The sequence below is a fragment of the Psammomys obesus genome, unplaced genomic scaffold, assembly GCF_907164565.1.
Source record: "Psammomys obesus unplaced genomic scaffold, mPsaObe1.curated_primary_1811, whole genome shotgun sequence".
In the NCBI taxonomy this organism is placed as follows: Eukaryota; Metazoa; Chordata; class Mammalia; order Rodentia; family Muridae; genus Psammomys; species Psammomys obesus.
In genome coordinates this window covers 4,857,807-4,874,662 of record NW_026596046.1, presented here as the reverse complement: position 1 = coordinate 4,874,662, position 16,856 = coordinate 4,857,807, and the positions used below count along the sequence as shown (strand labels likewise).

The 16,856-nt window shown below is 50.5% G+C and overlaps 1 protein-coding gene across 1 annotated transcript in view; it reads left to right on the top strand.

The window, feature by feature from the left end:
• Lrrk1 (leucine rich repeat kinase 1) overlaps nucleotides 1-16,856 on the top strand; it is a 132,162-nt gene that overhangs the window by 77,309 nt on the left and 37,997 nt on the right. Inside the window, exons 7-15 of the mRNA XM_055623528.1 lie at nucleotides 2,682-2,908; nucleotides 3,805-3,932; nucleotides 4,023-4,186; nucleotides 5,542-5,679; nucleotides 7,815-7,927; nucleotides 9,427-9,503; nucleotides 15,344-15,473; nucleotides 16,071-16,183; nucleotides 16,616-16,830. Of these exons, the coding sequence (XP_055479503.1) occupies nucleotides 2,682-2,908; nucleotides 3,805-3,932; nucleotides 4,023-4,186; nucleotides 5,542-5,679; nucleotides 7,815-7,927; nucleotides 9,427-9,503; nucleotides 15,344-15,473; nucleotides 16,071-16,183; nucleotides 16,616-16,830 (1,305 nt within the window). The remainder of the gene's footprint in view (nucleotides 1-2,681; nucleotides 2,909-3,804; nucleotides 3,933-4,022; nucleotides 4,187-5,541; nucleotides 5,680-7,814; nucleotides 7,928-9,426; nucleotides 9,504-15,343; nucleotides 15,474-16,070; nucleotides 16,184-16,615; nucleotides 16,831-16,856) is intronic.

Below are 16,856 nucleotides of genomic sequence, written 5' to 3'. Positions count from 1 at the left end.
CCTTACCTTACCTTACCTTACCTTACCTTACCTTACCTTACCTTACCGTGGGATTAAAGCTGGGCCCAGCGGTAGAATCACTTGGCATCTAAGGCCCCCCTTGTGGGATTTGGTGCAAGGATGCAACAGTCTCCGGCCTTTGCCTAAAATGCTTAACCTGAATCTCAACTGACACCTGTGTCATTTGCACAGCATCTAGGCAGGCGAGATTGTGAGATTATTCTATGAAGATAATTAGGATTATTTAAAAAATTTCAGTGCCAGGCTCAGAAAGCCCCCATAAAGCATGAGGGAACTTCCAGATGGAAGAAAAGCAGAGGACACAGCAATTTCTAGACCAGAACACAAACTAGTTTTAAAAATACATTTGTAAGGCAGCATAGGATACTGCACCACGGACTGAGAAACCTCATGCTGCTGTTCCTACGGAGATGGGCTGGGGGTGCTCAGGCTGGCATGCTGCTCTGGATAGTTTTATGTCAGCTTGACACAGAGAGAGTCATCAGAGAGGAGAGAGCCTCAATTGAAATAAAGGTCTTCGTAAGATCCAGCCGTAGGGCATTTTCTTAATTAGTGATTGGTGGGGGAGGGCCCAGCCCATTGTGGGTGGGGCCATCCCTGGGCTGGTGACACTGGGTTCTGTGAGAAAGCAGTCTGAAGCAAGCCATAGGGAGCAAGCCAGTAAGCAACACCCCTCTGTGGCCTCTGCATCAGCTCCTGCCTCCAGGCTCCAGCCCTGTTTGAGTTCCTGTCCTGACTTCCTTATATTAACAGTGATGTCAAAGTGTGAGCCAAATAAACCCTTTTTTTCCCCAGGTTGTTTTGGTCGTGCTGTTTGACCACAGCAATAGTAACCCTAACTCAGACACGTGCCATGATTCACAGATGCTTCGGCAAAAGTGAGGAGCTTTGGTTTTGTTTTTCATGTTTTATAGTCATGTTCTGTTTTATAATATGTTTATTATGTGTAGTGGGGACCTGTGTGCGTAGGAGCAGGGTGCCCTCAGAGCCAGAGGCATAGGATCCTCCTGAGGCTGGAGCTGCAGGCAGGCGTGAGACACCCAGCTTGAGTGTGAGGACCCCAACTCGGGTCCTCTGCAAGAGCAGCAAGTGCTCTTAACCAGAGAGCCGTCTCCCCAGCCCCGAGAATGTATGGTTTTGTAGGTGGAAAGAGCTGGGAGACAGCCAATGTGACGACGGTGACCCTAGGTCCGTGGGCTCCTAGTTCAACCCTTCAGCATATTTTGCATCTTTCCAGACTTAAAAGTTTGAAGTGGGAAACGAAATCAGGCAGCCAGAGGAACTGAGTGGCTTATCCCACAAATACCTGAGGCTACGATTCCTGTCTCTTAGCTGTTCAAGGATTTGGCTAAGGGGAGCGAAAGCCTTTCAAGGATTTGGCTAAGGGGAGCGAAAGACAATGTACACAGCACCATCTAGTGGCCAGATATGGACACTTCTCAGAGGCTGCCAATTGCAAGGGCCAACTTAACCCACATTATTGGTACCTTTCCCGTGGTTCCTGTGGTTCTACATGTTCCCATTTGTGAAACGCTAATTTTTTGTTTGTATTTCTGGACCTGTAATTTTCTGTTATGGATTTCCAATTGCTTTGGATAAACAAGCCAAAAAAACAGATTTCTTCTTCCCGGAAACCCAGATTCTTTGATAAGCCTGAAGACAGAGGAAAGCCTTACTGTTACGTGCTTAACCAGCACCCACTTGCTGCCTGACAATATCAAACCACTGGGATTTCTGACTTCCTCTTGTGAAAAAAAAAAAAAAAAGCAATAGCGAAATAAGGAACGCGCTCTGGGCTTTTCCACAACAAGGAGTGTGGCCTGTTGTTTGCGTGTGGTAGAGACCGGGCACAGAGGAGTGGGTGAGCCTCAGATCAGAACGAAGGGAAGGTTTTGCTGTGTTCTCACTGAAGGTTACTCTTCAGGGGAACTGGAGAGAGCACTGTAGGGAAGATTCCTGTGTATCTCTGCAGGGGCCATGCTTGACTTCCTCAGGTTGACCTAAACTGGAAGCAGGGCCAAAAATTAGGGAAACTGTCTGTTGCTAATATAGGCCTGGTCTGACTGGTATAGGAGAAATTGGTGAACTCACTAGGGTGTTACTGTAGGTAACAGTGGCAATGGGGCTGCCTGGGCCTATTTGCTAAGGGGGTGGGTTTCTTGCTGTGGGCTGTAGACCAGAGTTCTGGGGTTCTGTTTGTTGTGGCCTTTCATCTGGAGGCAGCCAGTCCAGAGCATGGCCTGGCAAAGTGCCCGGTGGCCCGGGTCACACAACTCGAGTCAAGAAAAGAGATCCCAGGCTGAGAAGAGGTCCTCTAAGCCTCCTTGGGCCCCTTGGTACCCACAAGCCATTGCTGCTGTCCCTCATCCCCTTGAGCCCCTCTCGAGGGTTGGCTGTGGGCCCACCAGCACCCCCCGGAGGTGACTTGGAGCCGTGAGCAGATGACTTGTATGATCATACTAGACACTTCCTTGTGCCTCAACCATGGTGGACGCTGGGGAGAGAAGGGAGCCGAGATCCTGGCATCTCAGGTCAGGCCTCCAGCTGGAGTAGGTGGGTGAACAGCCTGACTTGACCCTTTTCTCCCAGGTGCACCTTGAGCCTGGACTCGCCGTCCTCACGCGCTGTCCCTTTGCTGTTCCCCCCCCCCCCCGCCCCAGGCGCTCCACGTGAAGTGGTCCCACCTCAGGTTGCCCTGGGTGGACCTCGACTGGCTCCTTGACATCTCCTGTCAGATCACCGAGCTCGACCTCTCAGCCAACTGCCTGCCCTCCCTCCCCTCCATCATCCCCTGGGGCCTCATCAACCTCAAGAAGCTGAACCTCTCCGACAACCACCTGGTGGAGCTCCCCTGCGTGCAATCATCTGACGAAATCATCTGCTCCAGGTGGGCCCAGGGGCATGGCCAAGGCCAAGGCCAAGGCCATCCGGCTGTGCCCACCTGTCAGGCCCGCCTTCCGGCGTGGGTTCCTTGGGTTCGAGTTTTAGAAAACTTGCCTGTGCCAGTAGGAAAATGACTGCTCGCCGTTCCACGAGCTCACACAAGTGAGGCCAGCAAGGTCTCTGACCGCTTACGAGCCAGAGAAGCCTGAACAAATGCTCTAGGCTGAGGTTTCGCAGCTCACCCACAGCCATGCAGAGCTATTTGTTCAAAGTACCCAACTGGGTCCTGAACAGAATTAGTGGAGAGTGGCTAGACGCTTCCTGGGCTGATAGAAGCTCCAACTCCCAGAAAAAGCTGCTTGGGCCTGAGGAAGGGTCAGCTATGGAATGTGCCAGCACACAATGGTGGCTGCCTGTCTCTCCTAGAGCCCTGAGCCTTGAGGTAGCACAAATGCCACACTGAATAAATACGATTTTTTTTTTTAAAGAAACTGGCGGTGTAAATGTAAGAGACAAGGATGTCGGAAAGAGCTTGAGGTCAGCCCTTGAGTCCCACGAACGAGTTTCACAAATCGAAAACATAAAGCGCAAGGGCCAGCTGCACAGGCTTCCAAACCTGGGTCACGTGGGCAGACATGCAAGCCCTGAAAGGTTTCAGCCCCAGCCCGTGGCCCCTTAGCAGCCCCAGGGCACCGCTTGCTTTGCATGGGTAAAGATTTTGATCCCTGGGCGCTCAGAAGAACCAGGACCCAGCAGAGTTAGATTCCATTGCGGTAACAGTTAACCAAACAAACGAGTGAAAAGGCCGGGATCCCATGTGCAGAGAGAGAGCAATCTCGCCTGTCGGGAGATTGCTAAGTCCTGTTGTTGCTTTTCTGACTCCCTTCTCCCTGGCCCCAGGTTACTTGAAATCGACATCTCCAGCAACAAACTGTCCCACCTCCCGCCCGGATTCTTGCACCTCTCAAAACTTCAAAAGCTGACGGCTTCCAGAAATTACCTGGAGCGGTTGTTCGAAGAAGAAAATGGTACGTGTCTCCGATGATGACCGGTGCCCTTAGCCACTTTCTCGCTGATCCGGGTACCTTTGAACGGTTCATACTCTCTTCATCCCGCAGCCACTAACTGGATCGGCCTCCGGAAGCTGCAGGAACTCGACGTCGCCGACAACAGGCTGACGGAGCTCCCTGTCCTCTTCCTGCACGCCTTCAAGTCGCTCACCTATCTGAACGTCTCCAGAAACAACCTCAAGAGCTTCCCGGATCCCTGGTCCTGCCCTTTGGTTTGTACCATGAAAACCACTGCGGAGTCTGTGTTACTCCATGTCGTAGCCGAGTAGGGGCCCACAGCGCCCAGTTGGGCCGAGTCCCCGGCAGTAACAGCTGAAAGCCAGTTTGAGGGACACACGGTGGCTGCTACAGATTTGTACGGCAGCACCTCGTATTTGAGTCTGAGCCCCGAGAATCCGAATGAAAAAGCCAAGGGTGGGTCTGCAGGGCTGGCTCCGTGGGGAAAGAGCGGGCTTAGGGACCTGAGTGGAGGTCCCCAGCACCCATATCGGTGCACGTGTAAGCCCAGCACCCAAGAAGCAAAGTTAGGATCCCCGGGGCAAGCCAGCTGGCTAGACCAACCGTATTTATGAGCTCTGAGTTGAAGCAAGAAGCCCTGCTTCGCTGTATGAGGTGGAGAACGATGCAGGAAGAAACCTAACCTCAGTCCCTGGCCCACACATGCACACGAGTGAGCACACATACATACATGGCACACACATTAAAAGCCAGGCATGGCAACATATGCCTGTGATCCCAGCATTGAGAGGTGGGGATGGGAGGATCGGATCCCTGGAGCTTGAGAGCTCCAAAAGAAAGGAAGGAAGGAAGGAAGGAAGGAAGGAAGGAAGGAAGGAAGGAAGGAAGGAAGGAAGGAAGGAAGGAAGGAAGGAAGGAGAAAGAAAGAAAAGAAAGAAAGAAAGAAAGAAAGAAAGAAAGAAAGAAAGAAAGAAAGAGAAAGAGCGCTATTGAAGAGGACACCCAACATTAACCTTTGGCCTCCACGTGTACACCCATAAACACCCAAACCCAGATCTACCTGTACATTCCAATACAGATGCCAAAGGGGGTGAGGTTCTTTAATGCAGTAAGAAATGAAGAGAATCAGGGGTCTGTATTCCCAGCGCTCGCTGCCCCCTAAATGAGGTTTCTGTTTCTTGGGAAGCGGGTTTTTGTTTCTTGGGTTGAAACAGATGAATAGCGTAAGGAACATTTGTGTCTTCTTGCTGCTGGTTTCAAATCGGGCAATTCTCCATCACAAGAATAAGCATTTCTAGTTTGGCCATGTTCTGGGGGAACACGGCTCTGAATTGGTCCATTATTTCCCAAGACACTGGGCCAGATGATGATAAAGGAGAAAAAAAACTATGAGCCATGTTTGTCTCCCCGAGGAAGCTCTATTCCTGCTCCTCCGGGGCAGGGCAGCACGGACATGGAGAATTTGAAGCCTGTCTCCTTAGCCAGCACCATAGGCACAGAGCCCAGTCCCGACAGCCTCACTTCTGACATCAATTTTACAAAGACTTCTAGGCAGCTCTACACTCCGAAAACTGCTTAATATTCTCCCCCTCTCTCCTCAAACTTCTAGAAATGTTGTAAAGCCTCCAAAAATGCCCTGGAATCGCTGCCAGAGAAGATGGCTGTCTTTTGGAAAACCCACCTTAGGGATGTGGACTTCTCCGAGAACTCACTGAAAGAGGTGCCCCTGGGGCTTTTCCAGCTTGACGTGAGTCCAAACAGCGCTTCATTTCTCATTGTCAGTGTTGGTAAGAAAAACCAGCCTGGGCTGCAGGGAGTCTATGTGCTTTTTCCAAGTTTGTGAGACACATAAGGGGGGAAAAACAGTAAAGGATAAGTTGAGCTATCAAAAACATCCACCATCTTGAGTGAGGACAGAAGTGAGGGGACCCGTCACCGCAGGAACAGCTGTGCCGGGGAAGGGCTTGTTTCCCTGTGTCAGTCAGCTTTTCCTTACTGTGACAATCACCCCAAGACAGCCAACTTAAGTGGGAAAAGGGCTTGTCTTGGCTCAAGGTTTGGGAAGTATCAGTCCATATACATATCCCCTGTGGCTGGCTTCTTTGCCTTTGTGGATGTGGTGAGGCAGTGAGGCGTGGGAGAGCTGAGCTGTTCACCTCCCAGCCAGGACCTGAACAGAAGAGATGTGGGCCCAATATCCTCCTCAAGGGCGGGCCCGCCAGCAATAGGCAGAACACCTCTCACCAGCCCTGGCTCTAATAGGTGCTCTGAGAGCAGTGGTGTCCACGTTTATTGACTGTTTAACACATGGACCTTTAGAGAACATCCCTGGTCCAAAATAGCAGCCCTCAGGATCTCATTTCCTGGTGGAACTTCTGTTTCGCTTTCTGCTGTGCTGGGGAGTTAACCTGGAGACTCGTGTATGCCGTGAAAGTGCTTTACAACTGAGCTCAGCCGCAGCCCTTCATGTTGAAACTTTGAAGCTCGAGAGAGGGGGTTGGGGAGGAATCTGTCTCTGGCACTCTTTCCCTGCTCCCAGAGATTCCACTGAGTGCCACAAACTCCAGGAATCGGCTTTGTGCCTAGAGTACTGTGCTGCTTCCTACCCAGGGTCTTTAGGCAGGTGGTGAGGCCCCAGGCTAGTCCCAGAACGAGGGATTGTGAAAGCATTAGAGCGCTCCCTGTAGGCCCTTAGGGTGGACCCTGAGGCCACCTTGCCCAGGAAAAGTGGCCAGGTATGAACCCTCAGATGCAGCCCCTCATCTTGCCAGACCAGCTGCTCAGATCATCCAGAATGCCAGAGTCCATCCAGGGTCTCTTCAACACGCCTCTCTCAGAATTCTAAGAGGGGCTATCAAGTCACAGGCCCCTAAGCAAGCATGGGACAAAGAAAGAGACCCACCTGGATTCACAGCCAGAGGAAGTGGAAGTGCTGCTGGGAGAACGCGTGTCACTGGTACCCACGAGTGGCCATGAGTTCCTACCATCCACCACCTCTCTGGTCTGAGTCCATCGCTCACACCAACACCTTACAGAGGAGCTTGTCTCCTTCTCTGGACTGGGAATCGGGCATGCCTTCACATTCCCAACAAAACCCTCAGCTAGGCACTTGGGGAGGCTTTCACAGACGTGCAAGAGGGTGGCAGCCATCCTGGTCCCAAGGGAGGGACATGGCATCAGCCCTTCCACAAGAGAAAGCAAAGCACGTAGGGGGCTCACTGTGGTCCAGCAGTGGGGTGGCCCTCGTGGGTCACATGGCCGTAGGTGGATCTGTGATACCGTCATCGAGAAAAGCTAAGGTGTGTCTCTGGTGGTCTCATCAAAGAAAGGCATCCTCCAAGCGAGTAGGGGGCCCCCCTAGGCTTGTATACAGCAAGGCACAGAGGTGGATCTTATGTGTGGGAACCCCAAGGGATCCATACGGCTGAGGGTACACAGGGAGCCCGAATAGAGCAAGGCATGTGGATGAGTCCCCTAGGTGGGGGCCCCAGGGAGCCCATACTGGACATCTGAGGATGTGTGGCTAAGGCAGGTCACTCATGGTCGTTGGAAAGTCACCAAGAGACAGCAGGTACCCAGCACCATTCTACTGGCCCCGGCAGAACACGGCAGTCCAGGCAGGCACCCGCTAACCACGACTCCTGAGTCTTTGGCCTCAGGGTATGTTTAGATTCCTTCTACTCTACAGTTCCCATTGGTCTTGGAGGAAAGTCTAAATGCATTGTTCATTGTCTCTGCGTGAGACGACCCTGGGCATTTTATAAACAGAAACAGGCTGTGATTTGTTAGGGTGTATGCTGACGGGGAGCCGACCGACTTGTCACAATCTCTCTTCCCTTTTCATGTCTGACACCATCTTTTCCTTGCCCCCCCCCCTTTCAGGCCCTCATGTTCTTGAGACTGCAGGGAAACCAACTGTTGTCCCTGCCACCTCAAGAGAAGTGGACCTGCAGACAACTCAAGACCCTGGACCTGTCCAGGAACCAACTTGGCAAGTAAGCAGAGGGCTTCTTTACCCCAAGTGTGTATAGAGCCACAGATGGGGGTCCCCATGCCCCCAGATGTGTGTCTAACTGCAGCTGAGCAGGAGATGCTGAGTCAGGCCCGCTGTGTCCCCCTTCAGGGTGGAATGAAACTCTTCCATAACAAAACAGTTGCTCACCATCATGGAGGCTGGGGGGGTCTGAGACCAGAATGTTAGCCAGTCTGGTGCCTCCTGAGACCTCCCTCCTTGACTCGTTAAAACGTCAGGGCAGTGGTGGCCCACACCTTTAATCCCAGCCCTCAGTCTCTGAGTTTGAGGCCTGCTCTCCAGAGGGAGTTCCAGGGCAGTCAGGGCTACACAGAGAAACCCTGTCTCAAAAAACAAACAAAGTGACTATCCCTCTGCCTCTCCATGACCTTTCTCTTTGCTGTTGCTGTTCTTGGGTTTGGGGAGGTTTATTTATTTATTTGTTTATTTTTATAAACACCATATTAGACTAGGGCCCATCCTAAAGCACTTATGTCAACCTTTTTAGCACACCTGAGTTTTATGTGCCACAGCTCTGAGGTCAGGTCTGGAATGTTCTCCTTTCAACACCACACCGGCGGTCACAGGGTCAGCCTTTGGGAGGCACCTGGATTCTAAACCTTTGGAGTAAGGATGCTACTGGGTGACTTTTCCTGAGGGAGAAATAACCAAACATCTCCCCCCTGCCGTAAGGGATACTACTTGATGACAGACCACAGGAGCAACCCCACCCAAGTCTAGATTGAAACCCTGATGACTGTGTCTCAGGACCCTGGGTGACTCAAAGGCCCAGGAATCGCCACCAAGCATGGGTGTCAACTCACAAAAGCTGCATCCTGCTCCACCGAATGGTCTCCTCTTCCCCCAGCACACCAGGGCTCGTTATATAACCTGTGGGGGTTGAGGGCTTGTAAATAGTACACAAGAGAGTCTGAACACCTATTCCAGATGCCAGACTCCTGAGATAAGGATGCCAGGAGCCCATGAGCAGGACCTCCAGTCTGTCCTTCTTACAGACTCTTGAACCTCTTGTCTCCCACTTCAGCCTAGACCAGAGGTCTGTCGGTTCTTTACCAGCTGCTAATTGTGTTCACAGGTGGAATAAATGTATCCACCCAATGAAAGGTGAAAGGTCGAAGGTGAGCCCTAGAGAGGCCAGGCCCTTGGGGTCATTGGCTGGAGGTTACTTTGTCACCACACAAGGAAAGGCAGCCACCAAAACATCAAGTGTGGTGTTTCCAGCTTGCAGCTGGAAAGCCTGAGAAGTCGAAACTAATGGTCATGGCAGTTAGATTACCCTTGCTAATTACTTCTTCCGGGAGGTCCCTGAGCTCCCTCATACAAACTGCAGGAATGTCAAGCACCTGCTGATAGAACTTATGGCCTTACCTGTGGTTCTATAGTATGTAGTCAGAGCTAATAGACTCCATGTCTTTTCCGTGCTGGCCTCAAATTTCTGAGGGTTCTTTTCTCCCTCCGCAGAAACGAAGATGGGATTAAAACAAAGCGGATCTCCCTTTTCACCACTAGAGGGCGCCAGCGTTCTGGGACTGAGACAGGTATGTTGCTGGGCTGGGCAAGACGATGGGAGCCTGGAGATGAGGCAAGGCAGGGTAGCCTTGTATCCTTGTCAGATGTTGGGCTTTTCCCTTCCTCTCCCGGTTGGGATGTCAGAGATGTCCACGGTCAGCTGAAACGTCTGCCAGTAAGTAAATGGTGACTGTTAGCACATGTCACTTGCGTGTGTATCCGTGGCCCAGCAATGCTAGGGACTATCTGCCACATACAGAGAACCGCCCTAAATCGCACACAAGAGTCTCCATCCTCACGGGAAGCCGGAAGTGCCATCTGTGTTGCACATGAGGAAACTGAGGCCCCCCACATACCTCAGTCATCACAGCTCCCGGGGAAACTTCCTCCTCACGGTTCTAGGGGCTGCAAGCCATTTCAGGGTGCGTCCAGGGTTGAGCCTGGGAGACTCGGAGACTCGGGCTTTCTGACTTGCCAACGGTCACCTTCTCCATGTACCGACACGTGGTGGGGAGTCTCTCCTAACAGGATTCTCCTGTCATTAAGAACCTACCTTTATGACCTCATCTAAACCTACCTGCTTCTTCCCAAAGAGCCTGTCCCCAGATTGAGGATCAGGGCTTCTGCATGTACTCGGTGTTTCTTGACTAGTTCTGACTCATGTGACAAAGCCAGATGGTGGGAGTCCATTTCCAGGGCAGGAGCAATGCTATCCCGTCCTTTCCGCTGCGCTGACTCCCTCTGAGAGCCATCAGGGGCCACAGCCACGCTGGCCCAGGCTGAAGGTGCAAAGGGACTCCAGGTCGTCCCCAGCTTCCGAAGCAGAACTTCCTCTACACTTTATGTCCTCTCTCGAGAGGCCAGTGCTGTGCGTGGGATTCCTTGGGAAAGACGGTTTGCTCTTCAGGGAAACCCTGACCTGTGGCAAACAATCAGCTGTCCTCTGATGCATGCTCTTTTCCCTCTCCCCTGTGTGTGTGTGTGTGTGTGTGTGTGTGTGTGTGTGTGTGTACATATATGGAGTCTAGAGAACAACCACAGGTGTCATTCCTCAGGTTCTCCTTTCTGTGTGTGTTGTTTATGTGTGTTGGGGGGGCGGTGTTGACAAGGTCTCTCACTGGCCTGGTACTCAACAAATAGGCTAGGCTGGTGAGCCATCAAGCCAGAGCATACACCTGTCTCTGCTTCTCTGGCATTTGTGGTTTACAAACATGCCCCCACACACATATTCAGCTTTGGGATCTGGGAATGAAACTCGGGTCCTTCAAAGGCAGGACTTTACATACTATGTCATCTCTTTTATTTTATTTGCAATTGTCGAGTAATGATTGTATGTGTTTATAGGGCACAGTGTACCCAGGACAATGATCAGATCAGAGATAACTGGCATTTCCATCACCTCACACTGGCGGCTCTTTGTGTTAGAAACATTGATAATCCTCTCTGCCATCAGTTTTGAAATCTATAATTAGTTGTCAAATGCAGCTATCCTGGTCTACTATAGAACATGATAGGTTTTTCTTCTTGTCTCTCCCTCCCTCACCCCTACACCCACCATCCATCCTCTCTGCCTCCCTCACCGCTGCATCCTCCCCAGGCTCTGCTAACTGCTCTTCTAGTCTCTCTACCTCTGTAAGACCAACTTTTGATCAAACCTGAGACTCTAAAACTAACTATACTTACAGAATGTCCTTCGGGACAAGAACAAACCTGTAGGTCATTTTAAACAGTCTACAACTCTCTTCTCTGGCTAGAAGGATTAAATGTGACCAGAACAGGTGCTGAGAGGCGGGAATGAGAAATGCCACAGAGCCCACCATGAGTTACAAGAAGTGGACAGTACAGGCTGCAGGCCTGGTGCACTCTCTCTGTGGGCTGGTGTGTATGTGTGTGTGTGTGTGTGTGTGTGTGTGTGTGTGTGTGTGTGCGCGCGTGCGTGTGCGCACGCGTGCAGTAGATCAGCCATATATGCATATATGGGTTTAATATGATGAATAAGTAACTATTGGTTTGACAAAAGCAGTCTACTCCTCCGTACTGTGAAATCAACACTGGTAAGGGCAGCTGACTGCTGACTGAAAAGAACATGGAGGAGTCACACTGCTACCAAACATATGTGTGCTTCTCTGCTCCCCAAACAACACAACAGCAATCCCCGAAGCACCCCCAGTGTCAGACAGCACAAGTCCTCGAGAAATGTGCGTGGGATCTTGCACATTTGTGTAAGCATCCGTGGACTTGGGTGGATGTTGTAGAGGGGGCATCCGGGGGTTCCTGAGAGACAGCTGTGCACACATCTAATGTAGGACAAGGTGATTACGACACCAAACATAAGGCATTATAATTTGGTAGAAAAGACTGTTTTCAGGTTGTAACAAATAGCGGTGGTGTAACTATCTCGGAGGGAATGCAGTGCCAGAGTCACTTCCTTATGTCAGTAATGACAACGCCCATGTGGACAGCAGGCCTGCATTTTAAAAATTAATGACACTTTAGAGGACACTTGTGCGGTTTGGGGTTGGAGGAGATCTTTAAAAGCTAGCTGGGAAATCTTAAATGAAATGACATTTATTTATTTTACTTTTGGGTTTTGTTTTTGTTTTTCAATTTATTTATTTATTCATCCTCTCCTGTTCCCACCCTCCTTCGACTTCCCCCTAATCCTGCCTCCCCTACTCCTCAGATAAGGGGAGCCTTCCCCCTACTGACCCAGACCAGCACATCACGTGGTCGAATCAGGACTTAGCACATCCCCTTTCCCCCGTGGCCTGGCAAGGCAGCCCCTCCAGGGGGAAGTGATCAAAAAGGCAGCAACAGAGCCCATGTCAGAGTCAGCCCCCTCTCCCCTTCCTAAGAGACCCACTTGTTGGCCAAGCTATACATGGTCTTCATATGTTTGAGGGCCTAGGCCAAGCCCATGCACAGTCCTTGGCTGGTGCTCCACAAGCTCCCCTGGGCCCCAGGTTAGTTGGTTCTGTTGGTCTTCTTGTGGAGCTCCTGTCCCCTCTGGGTCCTTCTGTTCATCTACCCACTCTTTCATGGGCTCACACGTTAGCCTAGACTGGCCTGGAAATCCACTCTGTAGCCCCAACGGTGATCTCCCCACCTCAGCCTCCCAAGTGCTGAGGTTTGAGTCACCCTGCCATCAAAAAATAATTTTTTAAAGCCCCAGATCTTATTTATTTATTATTTTTGTGTTTGCAAAAACTGGAAAGTTTTATTTGATAAAAGACATTCTAGACAAAGGCTTCCTGAAAACATTCTGAGAACTACTTCCCACAGAAATCACTGTAATACAGATTGGCACACAATTCCCAAATATTCAAAGAATGCTCACTATTCATTCACACACACACAGAGAAAGAGAGAGAGTAATAGACATGAATATGACAACCCCATAAGAAAAAAAAAATGGCAACAAATGATAAAGTTTGGAAAAAATAGGCCCAGACAGCCAGGAGACAGATACAGAAATCTGTTGCCATGCTATTAAAAAAATAGTTTATGATTTTTGTAACAGGGCCTTTTTGTTTGTTTTTTTTTTTTTCCTGCGTGCGGTTATAGGACCCAAGGCCTCAGGCAGGTTGGACAAGCACTCCACCACTATGCCTTCTCTTCAGCCCAGTTGGTACCATGCTTTAGAAACGAAGGCCCCTCAGCCTTGGGAAATTGAGTGCAGATGTAGGAATCTCACTTGGGAAGAAGGAAAAATAAATACCATCTTCCCCCTGGCGCCCAGTAGGACGATGGACAAGAGCATGGGCTGGGAACAGTCTTGGTCACTTGAGCCACTTACTAGTGGCCAGCTTTGTGTGCTCTGCCTCCTATTCAGACACATGGGATCCTTTTGGGGACTAAGGCGATGGCACTAAGAGGTAGGCAAATGACTTAGTGGGGCCAGCCAGAGCCTGCAGACACTGCTGCACAGGAGGCCACAACTTGAAAGGTTCCCTGGCAGAGGGAATCATGGCTTTGGTAGATGACAAAGGCCTCCTGATTTTTCAGTGGCATCTGGAGTTTTGAGGGCCACCCCTGAGTGAAATGAAGGCAAGGGGCCCTTGCCAGCCTTCTTCCTCAGTAGAGTGACTCTCTCTGGGCAGTTGACCCGGGGTAAAGATTTATCTATGAAAGACAACTTGTTTGCAGATGGACCAGTTAAATTCCAGGGAGGTTTACGTACATTCGAGCATTCATATTTGTGCAGTTGCCTTGTCCAAAAATAATTTGGTTGATCATTTTTACAGTAAAACCCAGGCGAGCAGAGTCATAAATAACTTATGAATAAATAACAGTTCATAAATACCTCGAGTTGTGTTTTCTCCAATCCAGTTTCCACAGTTTTCAACAGTTGGCTGGAGGCGTGACAGGTGTTGCCTCTGTCTCGAGCCGTGGCTCCTTAGTCCCCTCATCCGTCACTTAAAGAGCCTTCATAAACACCAGGGCGAAACTTCAGACTTGGCGGGCTCCATGGCCAGCTGCTCGTGTTCCCTCAGTGGACAAGAAAGCACACCGTTCCCCCATTCGGTGCCCTCCCAGGAAAATGTGAAGCTGTTCCACTGAAAGGGGGAAGAAAGCTCTTTTAAACATCTTTTACAGGACAAGGGTTGCCTTGGCAAGCCTGCTGCAACTTTATTTCCACAGCTGCAGCAAATCCTGCTAACAGCACAGTGAGCTGGGCAGGGTTTCCTAAGTGCCCATCTTAGTAGTCTGGCATCGTCTCTCCCAGAACATTCTCTGAGGCCAGGTTACCCCATGACCATCCGTACCATCTCTTCTCCGGTGAAGAGAATGCCAGCGCTGGGGGGGAGGGTAGTTGTATCTAGGTAACCGAACATGATTTCAGTCCTGTGAAAGAATGCTGCCTTCTCTATCCTCTGCATCTTCCTCGGCTGGCAGAGCATCGCAGCAGAGAACTCTGAGCAGGGCCTGCATCTTGGATTCCCTGATTCCCTGTGGGATATCCTGTCCATTCTTCCTGCTTGTCAGGGTAGGGGGTGAAAGGAGGATAAAGGTTCCTCAGAAGTCCTGCTGTAGTCTAAACCCCAGAATCCCATTAATGTGTGCTTTCAAGCTCTGTATGACATTCTCTCTCTACACAAAGGCTCGGGTGCCGTGGAAACGGCAAACGTGACGCGTGATCTTAATGGTAATCTCATGATTAGCCTCATGAATGAACTTACTCAAATACTAAGGAATTGGATGGTTCTTCAGAGAGTAACATCTTAAGCAACATTTTAAAACAACAAGCAAACAAAACAACTTGGCCCATAATATTTTGTTGTTGTTGTTCATTATCTTTTCTTTCATTGAAGGGGTAATGCTATATATTTTAAAGCAAAATCAGTGTTTGGCCTTCTAGTAAGTTCCTTCTCTAGACGTGACTACGAGTTTGTGTGACGTACATGCATATATGTGTGTCTGTGCCTGTGTGTTGTATATGCATGCAAACAGCACTTGTGCGTATCGGCAGATATCTTCTGTCACGATAATAAGCCGTTTTAGGGGCATGGTTCTGCCACTGGCTTTTCCAGTTCTTCAGAAGCCCATCACTCTACATCCACGCCACCTGCTCCGTGCTTTGCAGCCATTGCACGTTATTCCATTGTTTAGCGAATCCCCTGTGGACATGTAGCGATGAAGGGTGGATTGCTCTCCCATCTCTACTATTGCAAGAAGTATGTCACTGAGTGTCCCCGTTGTTACAACTTTGTCACGTGTGCATGCAAGGGTGTCTGTAGAATTAGAACTGATAGCTCAGGGAGATGAACACTGCAGATTTCCCAACGTTGCAACCGTTTGTATAGAACCTCCGCCCTGCAGTCATCTAGAACCGTTGAGAAGGACAGTATCTATTGACTTTTCTTGGCAGCGTGCGTGCTAGAATTCCCAGCTTTCCTGAGTGAGTCTCTGGAGGTCCTTTGTCTGAACGACAACCATCTTGACGCAGTCCCTCCATCGGTCTGCTTGCTGAAGAACCTGTCAGAGCTCTACCTAGGCAAGTAAGTTGATGCTAAGGTTGGTGCAGCTCTGAAAGGCAGAAGTCCTCCCGTCCATCATGAGGGGCCAGGCAGAAGGAAGCCATCTGAAAGCAGTAGCAGGGGTTTCAGATTGAGTATGATATAGAAGGTGGAGAGAGGAAGATGAATGACCACAGTTTGCTGCTAGGCTGGGGGAGAGTGAGGAGAACATTCCTCATCCCTTCGGGTACTGAGCTTAACTGTGTGCCAGGTCCTGTCAGGGCTGTAAGCAGCATGCAAAACCTGAGTGCTGGAGAAAGCGTTGCCTTAAGGTTGAAAATGTAGAGCCTTTGCAAGTGGCCATCTTGATGGCCGTGTCACTGGTGAAAGAGAAAGGGTAGGTTGTGGGTGGGGACTTACTTTGAAGCTGTGGGGACTCACAGAACTGATCTTTCCACTGCTGATGGTGCAGGGATGTGCTGGGCTTAGTGTTTAGGTGGAATATTGAAGGTAAGGCCTAAGGCTCTTGGCTCAGAGCCGAGCTCGACAGTAGTCCCTGTAGTCTGGGGAGGCTTTTGAGAGCTGAAGGCCTGTTGTGTCCATGTGTGTGCTTCTCTCATGCGGACTTATTCACTTCAGTAACCCCGGCCTCCGAGAGCTCCCTCTAGAGCTAGGCCAGCTGGGAAACCTCTGGCAACTGGACATCGAAGAGCTGAACATTGGCAACGTGCCTGCAGAGGTCAGGAAAGAAGGTAGGACCTCCTCAGCCTTGTTGCAAGCACAACCTTAGCAAGATAACTTAGGGTCCCTTGGTAGATTTTAAGGATGGGATCAGTGGGTAAATGAACCATGGGGCCCAATGCTTGTCTCACTTGGAACGATGCTATGAAACTATGGCCCCAACACAGTAGCCATCCATGGTGATATGGTTGAGAATGGCTGGGTAGTACAGTATGTGACGGGAACAGCAAGAACATTGCTCTTAAGTTTCACACTTAAGTTTTGGGGTGGTCATTATCATCCCTTTCCGCTCCCAGATCCAAACATCTTCTCTTGGGACACATAGGAATTGCCCCTTTGGGATGGAATTTGGCCCTTTAAGGAATGAGTACAATGACGCATAATGCATTCCCTTTATGCACCGTCTATGGTACCCACATTTGCCCTCTGCTGGTTTCTCACAGGCCCGAAAGCTACACTGTCTTTCCTGCGTGCCCAGCTGCGCAAAGCGGAGAAGTGTAAGCTCATGAAGATGATCCTCGTGGGCCCCCCACGCCAGGGCAAGTCCACACTCCTGGAGATCTTACAGACAGGGAAGGCCCCGCAGCTGGCACACAGCGAGGCCACCATCAGGACCACCAAGTGGGAGCTCCAGAGACCAGCAGGCTCCAAAGCCAAGGTGAAGGGTGGTGGACATGCCGCCCC